Source organism: Pseudophryne corroboree, chromosome 2 (genome assembly GCF_028390025.1).
Source record: "Pseudophryne corroboree isolate aPseCor3 chromosome 2, aPseCor3.hap2, whole genome shotgun sequence".
NCBI classification, from domain to species: domain Eukaryota; kingdom Metazoa; phylum Chordata; class Amphibia; order Anura; family Myobatrachidae; genus Pseudophryne; species Pseudophryne corroboree.
Genome location: NC_086445.1, coordinates 690,311,556 through 690,329,779, shown reverse-complemented (window position 1 = coordinate 690,329,779; position 18,224 = coordinate 690,311,556). Strand labels below are relative to the sequence as shown.

The following is an 18,224-nucleotide window of genomic DNA, read 5'->3' as shown; positions in this document are numbered from 1 at the left end:
CTGCCGAGTGCCGACACAGAGGTAGCTACAGCCGTGGACTACCGTACTGTGTCTGCTGCTAATATAGACTGGATGATAATGATATGAAATCAATATATATATGTATATATAATATCACTAGTACTGCAGCCGGACAGGTAGATATATATTTATTAGGTAATGATGACTGATGACGGACCTGCTGGACACTGTCAGCTCAGCAGCACCGCAGACTGCTACAGTAAGCTACTATAGTAGTATGTATCAAGAAGAAAGAAAAAAAAAAAACCACGGGTAGGTGGTATACAATTATGGATGGACTGCCGAGTGCCGACACAGAGGTAGCTACAGCCGTGGACTAACGTACTGTGTCTGCTGCTAATATAGACTGGATGATAATGATATGAAATCAATATATATATGTATATATAATATCACTAGTACTGCAGCCGGACAGGTAGATATATATTTATTAGGTAATGATGACTGATGACGGACCTGCTGGACACTGTCAGCTCAGCAGCACCGCAGACTGCTACAGTAAGCTACTATAGTAGTATGTATCAAGAAGAAAGAAAAAAAAAACCACGGGTAGGTGGTATACAATTATGGATGGACTGCCGAGTGCCGACACAGAGGTAGCTACAGCCGTGGACTAACGTACTGTGTCTGCTGCTAATATAGACTGGATGATAATGATATGAAATCAATATATATATGTATATATAATATCACTAGTACTGCAGCCGGACAGGTAGATATATATTTATTAGGTAATGATGACTGATGACGGACCTGCTGGACACTGTCAGCTCAGCAGCACCACAGACTGCTACAGTAAGCTACTATAGTAGTATGTATCAAGAAGAAAGAAAAAAAAAAACCACGGGTAGGTGGTATACAATTATGGATGGACTGCCGAGTGCCGACACAGAGGTAGCTACAGCCGTGGACTAACGTACTGTGTCTGCTGCTAATATAGACTGGATGATAATGATATGAAATCAATATATATATGTATATATAATATCACTAGTACTGCAGCCGGACAGGTAGATATATATTTATTAGGTAATGATGACTGATGACGGACCTGCTGGACACTGTCAGCTCAGCAGCACCGCAGACTGCTACAGTAAGCTACTATAGTAGTATGTATCAAGAAGAAAGAAAAAAAAAAAACCACGGGTAGGTGGTATACAATTATGGATGGACTGCCGAGTGCCGACACAGAGGTAGCTACAGCCGTGGACTAACGTACTGTGTCTGCTGCTAATATAGACTGGATGATAATAATATGAAATCAATATATATATGTATATATAATATCACTAGTACTGCAGCCGGACAGGTATATATATTTATTATGTAATGACTGATGACGGACCTGCTGGACACTGTCAGCTCAGCAGCACCGCAGACTGCTACAGTAAGCTACTATAGTAGTATGTATAAAGAAGAAAGGGAAAAAAAAAAAACACGGGTAGGTGGTATACAATTATAATATTATATATATATTAATTATATACAATTATATATATATATATATTAATTAAACTGGTGGTGATTATTAAACTGGTGGTCAGGTCACTGGTCACACTATCAGCAACTTGCAAGTAGTACTCCTAAGCATACAATCACAATATATATTATACTGGTGTGGCACTCTGGCAGCAAAAGTGTGCACTGTACGTTATATGTAGTATGTACTCCTGAGTCCTGAGTCCTGCTCTCAGACTCTAACTGCTCCCCACTGTCAGTGTCTCCCCCACAAGTCAGATAATACAATACAGTCACACTATCTATCACTTCACTTCAGCAAGTACTAGTAGTAGTAGTACTCCTCCTAATGCTCCCCAAAATTACTACTGTGTCTCTCTCTAGTGAGACTGTCTCACTCTCTTCTCGAATCTCTATAAACGGAGAGGACGCCAGCCACGTCCTCTCCCTATGAATCTCAATGCACGTGTGAAAAATGGCGGCGACGCGCGGCTCCTTATATAGAATCCGAGCCTCGCGAGAATCCGACAGCGTGATGATGACGTTCGGGCGCGCTCGGGTTAACCGAGCAAGGCGGGAGGATCCGAGCCTGCTCGGCCCCGTGTAAAAAACCCTGAAGTTCGGGCGGGTTCGGATTCCGAGGAACCGAACCCGCTCATCTCTAATTTAATATGGTTAGATAGATAGGACCTGCACAGTGGGAGCCAGGGGTTTGGTGCTGAAATGAGGGAGAGGGAGCCCCTGGCATAAGTTCCCCAAGCCCCCACAAATGCTTAATCTGATCCTGATAGCAGTAATGCCCCAGGAACCCCTTAGTAGCCTTACCATCCTACAACTGCAGTGCTTAACACAAACCAACCCCCCCCAACAGCACTATGTAGATGTAGGGCACTTTGAGGCCACAACTACCACTGGCTCCCCCCACCAAAAGCTCCCAACAGTCCGTCACTAATGCTGCACTGCCATCCCCTGCACCGCTGTCCTCTGCTAATGCCACATGGTGACCCTCTCCCCAGTGAGATCACATGCAGGCTCACCTTCTGTATCTCCGCCGGGCACTTCTACTGCTTGGGAGCGGAGAGTGCAGGGACGGAGCCTGAGGTATGTGACCCATGGAGCCGCGCTATCCGCTGCTGCTGCCGCTGCCTGTCATCTCTTTCAGACAGGAGGAAGCAAGACTGGGGCCTTCCTTTACATGCGCTGGTAGCAGCGGCGGCCGGCAGGAAGGAGCAGCGGCGGACGGGTGGTGCAGGCAGGAGTAGCGGGGGGATGACAGCGGCCACGGAGGGGGCGTCCGGACCAGCCAAACGGAATCTGGTCTGGCGTCCCAGCGTCCCAATCCGCCGCTGGCGGCATCCTGACGTTTAAGATCCCGACACCAAGGTGGAAAGTAGAGTAGCCCTAATCCCCAACCCCCCTAACCCTTCTTACCCATAGCCTGACCCTAACCTTCCTCACCCCACAGTATAACCCTTACTCTCCCTGGTGGTGCATAACCCTAACCCCCCACCTCCCCGCAGCCTAAACATAACCCTCCCTCCACTCAGAGTCGGCCATAGGCATAGGCAAACTAGGCAATTGCCTAGGGCATTTGATATGCCTAGGGGCATCAGCAGCTTCTGCTGATTAAAATAATATGCGGCATGCCTATATTCTGTGTGTAGCATTTCATATGCAGATACAGCCACAGTTTCACACAGTATATAGGCATGCTGCATATAATTTGAATCAGCAGAAGCTGCTTACGCATCCTAGCCACATAGCAATGCAAATAAGATGCATTTTCATTTAAAAAAAGGTGCCTGATGTTAGCATTGAGGCAAGATTTATGAGGACACATCTGTATCCAAGCAGAGGCAGAGGTCACAGTGTTAGTGGCAGTGTGAATGCTGTGTGCATGTGAGTGGATTGGTTGTGCAGTAGTGTTCAGAATATGTGTAAGGAGCATTATGTGTGTCATGTAAAAATGCATTAATAATGTGCAACATATGTGTAAGGGGCACTATGTGTGTCATTATGTGTATAAGGGCATTAATAATGTGCGGCATATGTGTAACAGGGTACTACTGTATGTGTGTCATTATGTGTAAAGGGGCACTAATAATGTGCAGCAAATGTGTAGGTGGCACTATGTGTGTCATTATGTGTATAAGAGCATTAATAATGTGAGGCATATGTGTAAGAGACATTATGTGTAAAAGGGCATTAATAAAGATTGTCATAATGTGTAAGGCGCATTATGTTTATAAGGACATTAATAAGGTGTCTCATATATGTAAGGGGCATTACTGTGTGGAATTATGTGTATGAATGCATTACTAATGTGTGGCATTATGTGTATAATGTGCTCTACTATGTGGCGTTGCGTATAGAAAGGGCACTACTGTGTTGTCTAATGTGAATAAAGAGCAATAGGGTGTGGTGCAATGTGAATAAGGAGCAATTCAGTGTGATGTAATGTGAATAAGGGACTCTACTGTGAGGAGTAACGTTTATAAGGTAAAGTGATACTGCTGTGGATGTAATATGAATTATGGACACTATTGCATGATCAACTGTGAATAAAGTTGTAATACTGTGTGGCGTAATTGGAATTGGGGTTACTATTGTGTGGCCATGCCCCATGCCAGCAAAAACCCACCCCTTTTTGGGCTGTGTGCCAAATGTGCGAGCTGTTCCTATTTAAAGTATAGGGGGTACAAACACCAAAATAAGGACTGCTATGGGTGAGGGGTGGTGGTGCTGGGAAAGAGGTGCAAGGTCAGAGGCGGAACCAGCGGTGGTGCTAGGGGGCACCAGCCAAAATCTTGCCTAGGGCATCATATTGGTTAGGGCCGGCTCTGCCTCCACTACGGCCTAATCCTAACCATCCCCAAAGTCCCCCTCTCCGCAGCCTAAACCAAACCCCCCCCCCTCACAACCTAACCCTAGTACTCCCCCTGCAGCCTAAACCGAAAACAGTTTCATCACAGTATGGCTCATGGGGGGTAATTCTGACCTGATCGCTAGGGTGCATTTTTGCAGGTAGTCGCCGCCTACAGGGGGAGGGGGAATTCGCTGTGCAGGTGTGCGATCGCATGTGCACAGCCCAGGACCTACTCAGCCGCTGCGATGATCGGGGCCGGAGCTGACGTCAGGAATCCTCCCACAAAACGCCGGGTCCCTCCTGCATTTTTACGGACACTCCCTCAAAACGGGCACTTGTCACCCACAAATGCCCTCTTTCTGTCAATCTTCTTGCGATTGCTAGTGCGATCAGATTTGTTACACTATCCCATCGCCTCCCGGCGCTCCCCGTCACTGTGGACCGTCGCGCCTGCAAATTGCGGTGCAGTTCAGACTTGATAGCCCACTGTGCGAAAACGCACAGCAGCGATCAGGTCTGAATTAGCCCCATTATCTTTTCTGTGTTATTAGAACTTCCCTGAGAACATTTACTGATCACTGGTTTGACAAGCACTACTGAAGACTGCAATGAAGGATATTTCACCACATGACACTGGGTACTTGTCTATACAGGGCCTAATTCTGTTGTTTTTAGTTGTCAGCTCCATATAATATGACATCTTCCCCCATCACATTGTAAAAAAACAAAACATCACATTCTAATTTATTCTGACAGAAGTGGCATGATTGAGTGCCAGACTCATGGCACGCCAGTCATGCTGCCAATATCAGATTACACATTAAGGCCCTCATTCCGAGTTGTTCGCTCGCAAGCTGCTTTTAGCAGCATTGCACACACTAAGCCGCCGCCTACTGGCAGTGCCAGATTAAGGCCCACATGGGCCTGGAGCTGAAATTTATGAAGGGCCTATTGTGTGCTGTCATAAGGGGTGTGACCAGCTTCATGTGGGTTTGGTTTATGATGTGGAGGGCGTGACCAGTGCTTTGGGGAATGATCTGTACAGGGGGTGTGTGTGTGTGTGTGTGTGTGTGTGTGTGTGTGTGTGTGTGTGTGTGTGTGTGTTATATATCTCTCTCACACACACACACACACACACACACACACATACATTACATAGATAGACAGATAGGTAGATAGATATGCCCCCCCAAACATATTTTGGTAGGTTAATTGTAGTTACCTATGGTGATAGGCACAAATCGCACCACCTTTGTGCAGGCACAGGGGTAAGTATTGCTGACTGAGCTACACTACCTTACCCACCGCCCCATTAAATCCTTGTTGAGCATCAGTCTTATATACAGAACCTAATATCTACTACTACTCACAGATACTATCCCTCAAATGCTAAAATACCCCTCATTCATCACCACTACATGATCCCATACCACAGACACTGAAATACCCCTCACTCACCACCACTTCCCAACACCATATTTAACTATCTGTAATTCCTCTAACCACTCCCTGGCCCTGTAATTGACAAACTGAAATACCCCTCACTTACCATCATGCCCTAGCCACACAACAGACACACAAATACCCTCACTCACCATCATGCCCTAGCCACACAACAGACACACAAATACCCTCACTCACCATCATGCCCTAGCCACACAACAGACACACAAATACCATTACTCACCATCATGCCCTAGCCACACAACAGACACACAAATACCATCACTCACCATCATGCCTCGACCACATAACATACAGTGCAATATCACACAGTGATGTCATGCTACAGCTGGCCGGAGCATGAGTCCAAATTGAGCTGCATGCACAGCCGAGACCGAGGGTCATTAATGACCCAAGGGGCCGCGCATCGCTCGTCATTGGCGGCATACATACTTGGCGATATAGTAAACTATATCGCTCAGGAGGGGAAAAATGAGTGATATAGTTCACTAAATTGCTAAGTGTGTACCCACTTTAAGTCTTGTGTGTGTTCAGGTCGGACAATAAATACTGTATTGTTTTATTTATATAAACAGAAGTCTCCTATCAATTTTATAATTAAGCAGATAAATATCAACAATATTTTGCAGAGTTTTTTTTACCCTTTTCATTGTGTTTTGTGTAGGGCCAGGCAAACAACAGGCTATCTGACTAGCCGCAGTCTACCTGTCATTATAAGACAATTTTACATTTTAAGATATGGATATTCTATACTATCAGAAAAAGCTGCTGCTAGTGAGCAATAACTTGTTGCTCTTGATTTCTGCATTGCCCCCCCCCCCACATCTGTTATTATGCCCCACCCACCCCTTCTGTGCCTATTTTTAGCCCTCTCTGTGCCCATTATTATGCCCCCTCTATGTCCATTTTTATGCCCCCTTCTGTGCCCATTATTAACCAACCCCCCTGTCTATTATCAATCCCCCCCCTGTGTCTATTATTATGTCTCCCCCTCTGTGCCCATTATAATGCCCCCTCTGCTCTTTCTACTATTATGTCCCCGTCACCCCCTGTGACCATTATAAGCGCCCCCCCATGTGTCCATTAGTACTGTGTGTTCCCCCACACCACTGCATCTTCTATGGTGTTTCCCTCCTCCCTCTGTATACGTTTAGTATGGTCTCTCCACCCTGAAGGTCACTTACGTTCTCGTGTCTTCTCTCTCCCCTGAAAAGCGCTGACAGCCAGGAAAGTCTGGTGCTGCCAGCGGTATAGCAACAGACAGCACTCCGGCAGTCAGGGGCATCCAGTGTGTGGCGGCTCCCGTCCTCAGTCCTCCCCATGGTCTTCAGCGTCACCCATGCAGAGCCCTGCGCGGTGGAGCCTATGTGACGTCACCCGGCGCGCCGCGCCGCGCTGAGATCGGCCAATGTAGTAGTATCCGGCGCAGGGAGGGCCTTGTGAAGCCTTCCGCTGCGCCGCGCTTTGAATGTATGTCCGGCCACCGGGTGGGGTATGTAGGAGCTTATTGGAGGTGGGCTTTGAACGGGCAGGGCCTCGGACGGCCGCTGGTGGTGACAGGAAAATATTTTTTCCTGTCTCCAGCGGATCCTCCTTGGTGGTGTGGGCCTATTTTCATGGGGGGGCCTGGAGCTGCAGCTCCATCCGCCCCATTGTTAATCCGGCCCTGCCTACTGGGAGTGAATCTTAGCTTAGCAAAATTGCGAACGAAAGATTCTCAAAATTGCGAATAGAAATTTCTTAGCAGTTTCTGAGTAGCTCGACACTTACTCTGCCACTGCGATCAGTTCAGTCAGTTTCGTTCCTAGGTGGTCATTCCGAGTTGATCGTTCGTTATTTTTTTTTTCGCAACGGAGCGATTAGTCGCTAATGCGCATGCGCAATGTCCGCACTGCGACTGCGCCAAGTAAATTTGCTAAGAAGTTTGGTATTTTACTCACGGCATTACGAGGTTTTTTCTTCGTTCTGGTGATTATTGTGTGATTGACAGGAAGTGGGTGTTTCTGGGCGGAAACTGGCCGTTTTATGGGAGTTTGTGAAAAAACGCTACCATTTCTGGGAAAAACGCGGGAGTGGCTGGAGAAACGGAAGAGTGTCTGGGCGAACGCAGCAACAACAGCAGCGGTACCAGTAGCAGCATCTCGCAAACACCAACTCGTTCCTAGGCAGGCTACGCTATGTATCACTGCTTTCCGTAAGAGGCACACAGCTGACAACCTCTTACGAAAACTTAGGGACATCATTGCACAATTCGCTTGCTAGCTACTTTTAGCAGAAATGCAAACACAAAGCCGCCGCCCTCTGGGAGTGTATCTTAGCATAGCAGAATTGCTAACGAAAGATTAGCAATTCTGCTATTAAGTATTTCCTTGCAGTTTCTGAGTAGCTCCAGACCTACTCCTAGATTGCGATCACCTCAGTCCGTTTAGTTCCTGGTTTGACGTCACAAACACACCCAGCTTCCGGCCAGCCACTCCTCCGTTTCTCCAGCCACTCCTGCGTTTTTACCTGGCACGCCTGCGTTTTTTAGGACACTCCCTGAAAACGGCCAGTTTCCGCCCAGAAACACCCACTTCCTGTCAATCACACTACGATCAGCAGAGCGATTGAAAAGCTTTGTTTGCCCGTGAGTAAAATAGCATAGTTTTGTGTAAAATTGCATAGCACGTGCGCACTGCTGTGCATACGCATGCGCAGGACTGCCGGATTTTAGCCTATTAGCAATTCTGCTAAAAATAGCAGCGAGCGAACAACTCGGAATGACCACCAATGTCTTACCCCAATTAGACTCTCCTGGGGATTTGTGATATCGGACAATGGGGGTAATTCCAAGTTGATCGCAGCAGGAATTCTGTTAGCAATTGGGCAAAAGCATGGGGGTAATTCCAAGTTGATCGCAGCAGGAAATTTTTTAGCAGTTGGGCAAAACCATGTGCACTGCAGGGGAGGCAGATATAATGGCCCTCATTCCGAGTTGTTCGCTCGTTCTTTTTCATCGCATCGCAGTGAAAATCCGCTTAGTACGCATGCGCAAAGTTCGCACTGCGACTGCGCCAAGTAACTTTACTATGAAGAAAGTATTTTTACTCACGGCTTTTTCTTCGCTCCGGCGATCGTAATGTGATTGACAGGAAATGGGTGTTACTGGGCGGAAACACGGCGTTTCAGGGGCGTGTGGCTGAAAATGCTACCGTTTCCGGAAAAAACGCAGGAGTGGCCGGAGAAACGGTGGGAGTGCCTGGGCGAACGCTGGGTGTGTTTGTGACGTCAACCAGGAACGACAAGCACTGAAATGATCGCACAGGCAGAGTAAGTCTGGAGCTACTATGAAACTGCTAAGTAGTTAGTAATCGCAATATTGCGAATACATCGGTCGCAATTTTAAGAAGCTAAGATTCACTCCCAGTAGGCGGCGGCTTAGCGTGTGTAACTCTGCTAAATTCGCCTTGCGACCGATCAACTCGGAATGAGGGCCAATATGTGCAGAGAGAGTTAGATTTGGGTGTGGTGTGTTCAATCTGCAATCTAATTTGCAGTGTAAAAATAAAGCAGCCAGTATTTACCCTGCACAGAAATAAAATAACCCACCCAAATCTAACTCTCTCTGCAAATGTTATATCTGCCACACCTGCAGTGCACATGGTTTTGCCCAACTGCTAAAAAATTTCCTGCTGCGATCAACTTGAAATTACCCCCAATGCCACCAATATTGTGCGTGCATTACATCTGGGTAAATTCCAGCACGTCCCATGTTTTGCACATACAATTAATTTGGTGGTGCAGAATTTTTTGAAAAATGACAGGGGCGTGCCGGAGATGCTGTCGGTGGCCCGAAAAATTGCGGGCCACTTTTGGTATTCAGCCACTGCGTGCCGAAGACTGGAGCACCATCAAACACGCCTGAACCTGCCCTGCCATCACTTGAAGCAAGTAAGTAACGAGGTGGAATTCAACACTCTATATGCTTCAGAGGATGGAGGAGCAGCAAAAGGCCATTCAAGTCTATACATCCACCTACGATATAGGCAAAGGAGGGGGAATGCACCTGACTCAAGCGCAGTAGAGAATGATTTCCGTCCTCTGCAAGGTTCTCCAACCCTTCGAACTTGCCACACATGAAGTCAGTTCACACACTGCCAGCTTGAGTCAGGTCATTCCCCTCATCACGCTTTTGCAGAAGCAGCTGGAGAAATTGAGGGAGGAGCTAAGACGGAGCGATTCCGCAAAGTATGTGGGACTTGTGGATGGAGCCCTTCATTCGATTTGCCAGGATGCAAGGGTGGTCAGTCTGTTGAAATCAGAGCACTACATTTTGGCTACCGTGCTCGATCCTAGGTTTAAAGCCTACGTTATATCTGTCTTTCCGGCAGACACAAGTCTGCAGAGGTTCAAAGACCTGCTGGTGAGAAAACTATCAACTCAAGCGGAACGTGACCCGTCAACAGCTCCTCCTTCACTTTCTCCTGCAACTGGGGCTGCGAGGAAAAGGATAAGATTTCCGAGCCTACCCGATGGCGGTGATGCAGGGCAGTCAGGAGCGAGTGCTAACATCTGGTCCGGACTGAAGAACCTGCCAACGATTACTGACATGTCTACTGTCACTGCATATGATTCTGTCACCATTGAAAGAATGGTGGGACAGCATCCAAGTAGGCATGTCAGACAGTCCGTACGTATACTGGCAGGAAAAAGAGGCAATTTGGATGCCCTTGCACAAACTGGCTTTATTTTACCTAAGTAGCCCCCCCTCCAGTGTGTACTCCGAAAGAGTGTTTAGTGCAGCCGGTCACCTTGTCAGTGATCGGCGTAGGAGGTTACTTCCACAAAATGTGGAGAAGATGTTCACCAAAATGAATTAGAAATTCATCCGGGAAGACCTTTACCAGCAATTGCCTACAGAAAGTACACAGGAACCTGTGATGGTGGATTCCAGTGGGGACGAATTAATACTCTGTGAGGAGGAGGATGTACACAGTGAAAGGGGTGAGGAATCAGAGGATGAGGTGGACATCTTGCCTCTGTAGAGCCAGTTTGTGCAAGGAGAGATTGATTGCTTCTTTTTTGGTGGGGGCCCAAACAAACCAGTCATTTCTGCCACAGTCGTGTGGCAGACCCTGACGCTGAAATGATTAGTTTGTTAAAGTGTGTATGTCCTGTTTATACAACATAAGGGTGGGTTGGTGTGATGGGCCCAAGGACAATTCCATCTTGCACCTCTTTTTCTTCTTTGCATTATGTGCTGTTTGGGAAATAAAGTGCCATCCTGTCTGACACTGCTGTACAAGTCCAGGGGTACTACCGTATAAGTCCAGGAGTACTGCCGTATAAGTCCAGTCCAGTGGTGCTGTCTTGTGCTGCATCACTCCAGTGGTGGTGTCTTGTGCTGCCATAAGTACAATGGTGGTGTCCTGTGCTGTATATTATTTACTCCAAATAAAAGGGTTATATACATTACTTATATTATTATCCAAATAATCTTTACAGGGTTTGCCCTGTGTGGTGTAGGGGTACGCTCACCTGTGCTGCATATTATTATAATAGCTTCAAATAAAAGTGTGTGTGTGTGTGTGTGTGTGTGTGTGTGTGTGTGTGTGTGTGTGTGTGTGTGTGTGTGTGTTTGGTTTAGGGGTACGTTATCCTGTGCCACCAATATTGTGCGTGTATTCCATCTGTGCAAATTCCAGCACGTCCCATGTTATTTGTGCCGCACACTTGTGTCGCTTAGCTTAGTCATACAGCTGCCTCATTGCACTCTTTTTCTTCTTTGCATCATGTGCTGTGCTATTTATTAAATCTGCCATCCTGTCTGCCACTGCAGTGCCACTCCTAGATGGGCCAGGTGTTTGTGCCGCACACTTGTGTCGCTTAGCTTAGTCATCCAGCCACCTCGGTGCAACCTTTTGGCCTAAAAACAATATTGCGAGGTGTGAGGTGTTCAGAATAGACTGGAAATGAGTGGAAATTAATGTTATTGAGGTTAATTTTAGCTGTTTTTATGTTTTTTCAAAAATCATCCAGATCCAAAACCAAAACCAAAACACGAGCAGAGAACTAGAACCAAAACCAAAACAGGAAAAGTGCCCGCCGCACATCTCTAATACATACATATATACGCACAGACATACATCATACTTACCTACTCTCCCGGAAGCTGCGGGAGGCTCCCGTTTTTTCGGGTAGCCCCCCGCACCCCCGGAAGAGTGGGCAGGTCTCCCGCATCCTGCTCGCACCCTAGTGATGCGAGCACGATGGAGAGATAACCTCCCGCATTCGCGGGTCCGTCAGGTGGAGAAGGGGTTAAAATTACGCAAATAGCGTCATTTTAGCCCCGCCCCTTCCTGCGGACCCGCGAATCGTGGCATTTCCCGATGCGGGGGTGGGGCTTAGTGATGTCACAGTCCGCCCCCACCCCCCGAAGACACCTGCAGCGTCTCCTCTCCGGGCTTCTCCCGGAGAGGAGAAATACAATGTAGGTAAGTATGACATACATATATGTGTATGCTCCTTATTGTGTTCCATCCGCCCATCTGTAAGTTCATTACTGACACCACTACCTCCACATGTACTGTATTGTGCCCCAGTGCCTGTGTTTTCCCTATTATGTTGTTTACAAGTGCAACCACCCATCAGGCTGTAAGATCTGTAGTGTCTGTGGTCCCAAAGAAACCCCCATGGGTTATTTACCTAAAGTTGTTTCCTGTTTTCCCCCGTAATTGGCACAGTTCTTCTTTCAGGTGGCAGCAGCATTGCAGCGATGCTGTGGGTGCAGACATGTAGTCAGGTGCTGCTAGTGTGATACCCGGGCAAATAAAGGACAATGTTATTGGGTGAGTAGATGATCTTTTACCTGGTGATTATGTCCGCTTTACACTATCTGTGTACCGGGATACCAACTTAAGATGGAAGTTCGTTCACGATACTTCGGAGATGTAAGGGATATACGTCTGCACAAGTGGGTTGTTCAGGGAGCAGTCAACTCAACTTCGGTTTATTAAAGGCATTGGGAAAATCAAACAACTTGAATAATAGTAATACGTTACAGTAAATCATCAAGTACAGATAATAAACAGTTGGTCTTCACACCGTAGATTATGCCAATACTGTCATAGACTGTTTAATTATTCAGGTGTTGCATATCCCATCACCGTCCTTCTCAGCAGTTATGCACGTTTACCTGAATTGGTTATATTGACTTATTATACTATTCAAACCTTAACTCAAATATTCAAGCTGTTACCATCAAAATATGCATGCATAAGAAAAACAGTTTGTTACCAGTTACAATTATCTGATTACCCTTACTGAGTATCCCATGTATTCAGAAGTATTAGTACAACTTATGTTCTTCCGCCTGTGCACAGGTCTGTAACCCCCTTTAGAGTGTGTCCACACGTGGATATATATGCATATATATATTTAGTCTTTCTTAGACATGTCCCTGTAGTGTAAATAAAGGCCTGTCCTCTCTGTGGCCACACTGAGGGAAAACTGATCCACTGCCTTTCCCATTCACTCTGGGTAGTTCTGTTCAGGCCTCCTTTGCACTGTAACCTGGCTGTCACAGTTCATCTGATGTACAATGTCACTGGTCTGTAAGGCCTGGCAGATAAGCATCGGTGGCACCAGCACTGTGTGTGCTGTCCTTTCTACTAAGACCTAGGGCATTTAATGTAAGAGGAGGCAGTTTGTGCTATTGCTGGCAACAAGTTATGCTGTGCCACAGACAAAAGTGGTTCTATACTCCTGGAGTAGTTCCAGCTGCAATGTTTGTAGACAGTGTGTGAGCAGGGAGCCTGTTTACTTGTACAGAATCCTCCCTGAGGATGGAGTTACCTCTCAGTGCTGTCTCTGGCTGCTGTATTCACAGCACTGTCTCTGCATGGATAGGGCATTCTCTGTAGCTGCTACTTCCTCTGTTCTTATATGGGCAGTGAGCTGTTACTGATGAAACCTCACTGATCTCACTCCCTCTCTCTCCAGAGGAGTTCCTTGCTGTTGCTGCTGGGACTTGCACAATGATACTAGTGCTGACAGGATACTCTGGAACTGACACACAGGAACTCAGCCTCTGCAACTCACTCAGGATCCCACTGCTTGTTCTGCTGTCCTCTCTGCTGTCCCAGCTTACAGCACCCCCCAGTCCTCACACCAATCTCTCCATCACTCCACCCTTCCTCTGGGTTCTCTCTAGGGATTGGCCAATCAGATGAGAGGTGTGGGCTGTGTCCTCCATCACACCATCCACTGTTGCTAGGCTCCAAGAAAAAGGGGGGAAAGGGTAAAGCTGCAGGTTATGTCTGTTTATATGGCAGCCCAGAGTATACAGCTGTCCTTTTTGGCAAAAAGTCTGGGCTACACAGGTTCTCATAGGGTCCTACATGGAGCACCTGGTACAATAAGGCAATGTACATGTCAGTTGAAGGGAGCATGAGTCCTGTAAGTTCTGGGGGATACCACACTCAACCCCGCTTGAATGATGCGTGTCCTCACGCATTCGTCTCTCCACATAGTCATAAAGTCATTATTTTTTTTTTCACAACATTGACATTTTACTGACATGAAATACATTGGGTTGCAGGTACTGAAACAATTATGTTTTAAACCTCAATGCATTTAGTAACTGTAGAGCAAACAAGTTTAAAAATCACATTAGTATAATCATTACAGATCAGACATGAGAAGGGTCTATAACTAATGGGCTAGAACCCCTGTGCGCCTCTTCCCTGGCTTTCTCGATGCCTGCTGCAACAGTGAGATAAATTCTTCACCACTCATTGAGGTGTACTCATAGTCAGGACGATGCAACTCTGGAAAGAGCCATTTCACGGCCTCTTTAGCTTCCCCCTGGGTTTTTGCAGGATGGTGAGGTTTAGGGATGAGCATAACTGAATCTGATGCATTGGGTTTAGAGGATTCTAAGTCTTCCTCTGTGGCCTTGTGGGTCACTACTTCTACTTCCCGGTCCTGATCAGTAGCGTTTGAATGAGCCGGATTGAGGTAGGCCGTATTGGAATTGGTGTCTTCCATCATCGTAGGTCCACACCGAAACGACCGAACAGTTTCTTGCAGGTTCTGTTGCGTATATCCACTTGGTTTCTCAAGGTTAGCTGTTCTTCCCAATAATGCACTCTGCGATTCGGCATTAGGATCCTGTTGACTGCATACAGATGGCCTCTGGTTTACACTTTCTGTCACGTTTTCTGTGGAATACATTCCATCTCCATGGCATCGGTAGTGACGTGGATGACCTCCACGGTGTGGATGGCACCAATAATGCCTGCGATCTGCTGCATACCTGCTGCCCTTCACTGGAGCACCACCTGGACCCGTGACGTTGATTGCTCGTAGACCTTTCTCTCCCCTGATTATGTCAAATTCCACCATCTCTCCCTCTCCCAGGCTGCGATAGTATTTTCTGGGGTTGTTCCTCTGTATGGCCGTATAATGAATGAATGTATCTTGCTTGGTGTCATCACGATTGATGAATCCATACCCACGTCGCACATGAAACCAGATGACCTTTCCTGAAATTTTCCTTGTGTGGACAGGAGTGTCGGTATTTAATATGTCGGTTAACTCATCTGCATTTATATGGCATTGCCTGCCATAGTGTGGCCATCCTTCTTCAGAGGTTGGTTTTAACCTTATTGTGTCCCCCGAGGCTCGGTCTCCGTCCTCGGGGCATTGGAGTTTAAATGTTCGATCTGGTCGCAGTTCCTCTCAATATGCCCTATTGCCTGGCATCGATGACAAACGGGACGACCCTGGCTGTCGAACTGGTCTGAAGGCCGCCGCCCGTACTCTGGAGGTGGTTCCCAGCGTCTTCTGGCCGACCTCTGTCGCTCGGACCTCCATCTAGGTTCTCCAGAATTGGGTGTCGGTGGTCTCGCTAGGAGTCGCATTTCTCTCTGGATCTCTGCCATCCCCACCGTTAACTCTTCCATCTGCTTGCGTAGGGTTTGTATCTGATCTCCTGAGGGGTGCTGACTACTCTGCACCACTGGATCTCTGACTCGTTTCGGTCTTTCGGGACTGGAAGCAGTAGCTCCCATCAGCTCTGAGGATTCTCTGAAGTCCACCAGCTCTGGGTACTCTTCTTCTCTTCCCGATTGGTTGCCAGTTATTGTGATGGCGGCTTCCTTGAAGTCTAGGAAGGTTTTCCCCGGCATTTGCATTTTGAGTAGTCGTAGTTGGGTTTTGACACTCTCCCTTGAGGCTCCTTCAATAAACTGAATCGTTAGCGCTTCGTCTGCATTTCTGACTTCATCTTTGTCAACTGCTTGGATCGCTCTTAGTGTTTCTTGTAAACTCAGGGCGTAGTCTCGGAGGGTCTCGCCCGGTTGCTGTTTGCGCGCATACAGCTTCATTTTTAACTCGGGGAGGGTTTTTGTCTCAAAAGTAGTGGACAATCTCTTTAAGATCTGGTCTACCTCTTTCTTGTTTTCAGTGGGCCAGGATATGACTTCTCTTAGAGCTGACCCTGTGAGTTGACCTACCAGAATCTCGACTTTCTGCTGTTCGTTCAAGGTATACAACCGGAACATAGATTTGAGTTTATTTTTGAATTCTGTAAACGTGGTACACTGTGGCTTGTTGGCATCTCCGCTATAGGTTGGAAGCCACGGCGCCCCAAAGTAGTAGGGTAAGGTTATTGGAGCATTCGGTGTCGTTGCCGGGGTTGCCTGTTGTTCTTGTTCCTGGTTCTGTACTACCGGTGGTGCTCCTCCTCCTGCAGCCTGTTGTTGTTCCATCTTTCAATTAGTGAGTTTTCTCCTGATTGCACTCGGATCCTGTTCGTTGACGCCAAATGTGATACCCGGGCAAATAAAGGACAATGTTATTGGGTGAGTAGATGATCTTTTACCTGGTGATTATGTCCGCTTTACACTATCTGTGTACCGGGATACCAACTTAAGATGGAAGTTCGTTCACGATACTTCGGAGATGTAAGGGATATACGTCTGCACAAGTGGGTTGTTCAGGGAGCAGTCAACTCAACTTCGGTTTATTAAAGGCATTGGGAAAATCAAACAACTTGAATAATAGTAATACGTTACAGTAAATCATCAAGTACAGATAATAAACAGTTGGTCTTCACACCGTAGATTATGCCAATACTGTCATAGACTGTTTAATTATTCAGGTGTTGCATATCCCATCACCGTCCTTCTCAGCAGTTATGCACGTTTACCTGAATTGGTTATATTGACTTATTATACTATTCAAACCTTAACTCAAATATTCAAGCTGTTACCATCAAAATATGCATGCATAAGAAAAACAGTTTGTTACCAGTTACAATTATCTGATTACCCTTACTGAGTATCCCATGTATTCAGAAGTATTAGTACAACTTATGTTCTTCCGCCTGTGCACAGGTCTGTAACCCCCTTTAGAGTGTGTCCACACGTGGATATATATGCATATATATATTTAGTCTTTCTTAGACATGTCCCTGTAGTGTAAATAAAGGCCTGTCCTCTCTGTGGCCACACTGAGGGAAAACTGATCCACTGCCTTTCCCATTCACTCTGGGTAGTTCTGTTCAGGCCTCCTTTGCACTGTAACCTGGCTGTCACAGTTCATCTGATGTACAATGACACTGGTCTGTAAGGCCTGGCAGATAAGCATCGGTGGCACCAGCACTGTGTGTGCTGTCCTTTCTACTAAGACTTAGGGCATTTAATGTAAGAGGAGGCAGTTTGTGCTATTGCTGGCAACAAGTTATGCTGTGCCACAGACAAAAGTGGTTCTATACTCCTGGAGTAGTTCCAGCTGCAATGTTTGTAGACAGTGTGTGAGCAGGGAGCCTGTTTACTTGTACAGAATCCTCCCTGAGGATGGAGTTACCTCTCAGTGCTGTCTCTGGCTGCTGTATTCACAGCACTGTCTCTGCATGGATAGGGCATTCTCTGTAGCTGCTACTTCCTCTGTTCTTATATGGGCAGTGAGTTGTTACTGATGAAACCTCACTGATCTCACTCCCTCTCTCTCCAGAGGAGTTCCTTGCTGTTGCTGCTGGGACTTGCACAATGATACTAGTGCTGACAGGATACTCTGGAACTGACACACAGGAACTCAGCCTCTGCAACTCACTCAGGATCCCACTGCTTGTTCTGCTGTCCTCTCTGCTGTCCCAGCTTACAGCACCCCCCAGTCCTCACATCAATCTCTCCATCACTCCACCCTTCCTCTGGGTTCTCTCTAGGGATTGGCCAATCAGATGAGAGGTGTGGGCTGTGTCCTCCATCACACCATCCACTGTTGCTAGGCTCCAAGAAAAAGGGGGGAAAGGGTAAAGCTGCAGGTTATGTCTGTTTATATGGCAGCCCAGAGTATACAGCTGTCCTTTTTGGCAAAAAGTCTGGGCTACACAGGTTCTCATAGGGTCCTACATGGAGCACCTGGTACAATA

At 46.9% G+C, this 18,224-nt stretch overlaps 1 protein-coding gene across 2 annotated transcripts; it reads right to left on the bottom strand.

The window, feature by feature from the left end:
- Nucleotides 1-12,764: 12,764 nt before the first annotated feature.
- LOC135044372 (uncharacterized) lies at nucleotides 12,765-17,994 on the bottom strand. Of its 2 annotated transcripts, none has more exons than XR_010236982.1 (2): nucleotides 13,643-17,994; nucleotides 12,765-12,790 (listed from the first exon to the last, which is right to left on the bottom strand). XR_010236982.1 is itself a non-coding variant. In XM_063955202.1 (2 exons), the coding sequence occupies exon 2, from the start codon at nucleotides 16,558-16,560 to the stop codon at nucleotides 15,454-15,456; it is 1,107 nt and encodes a 368-aa protein (XP_063811272.1). In that variant the 5' UTR covers nucleotides 16,561-16,807; nucleotides 17,660-17,994; the 3' UTR covers nucleotides 12,765-15,453. The 2 variants fall into 2 exon arrangements, 1 of the variants encoding a protein (XP_063811272.1); XM_063955202.1 differs by having other exon boundaries at nucleotides 12,765-16,807; nucleotides 17,660-17,994.
- Between the last annotated feature and the right edge of the window lie 230 nt (nucleotides 17,995-18,224).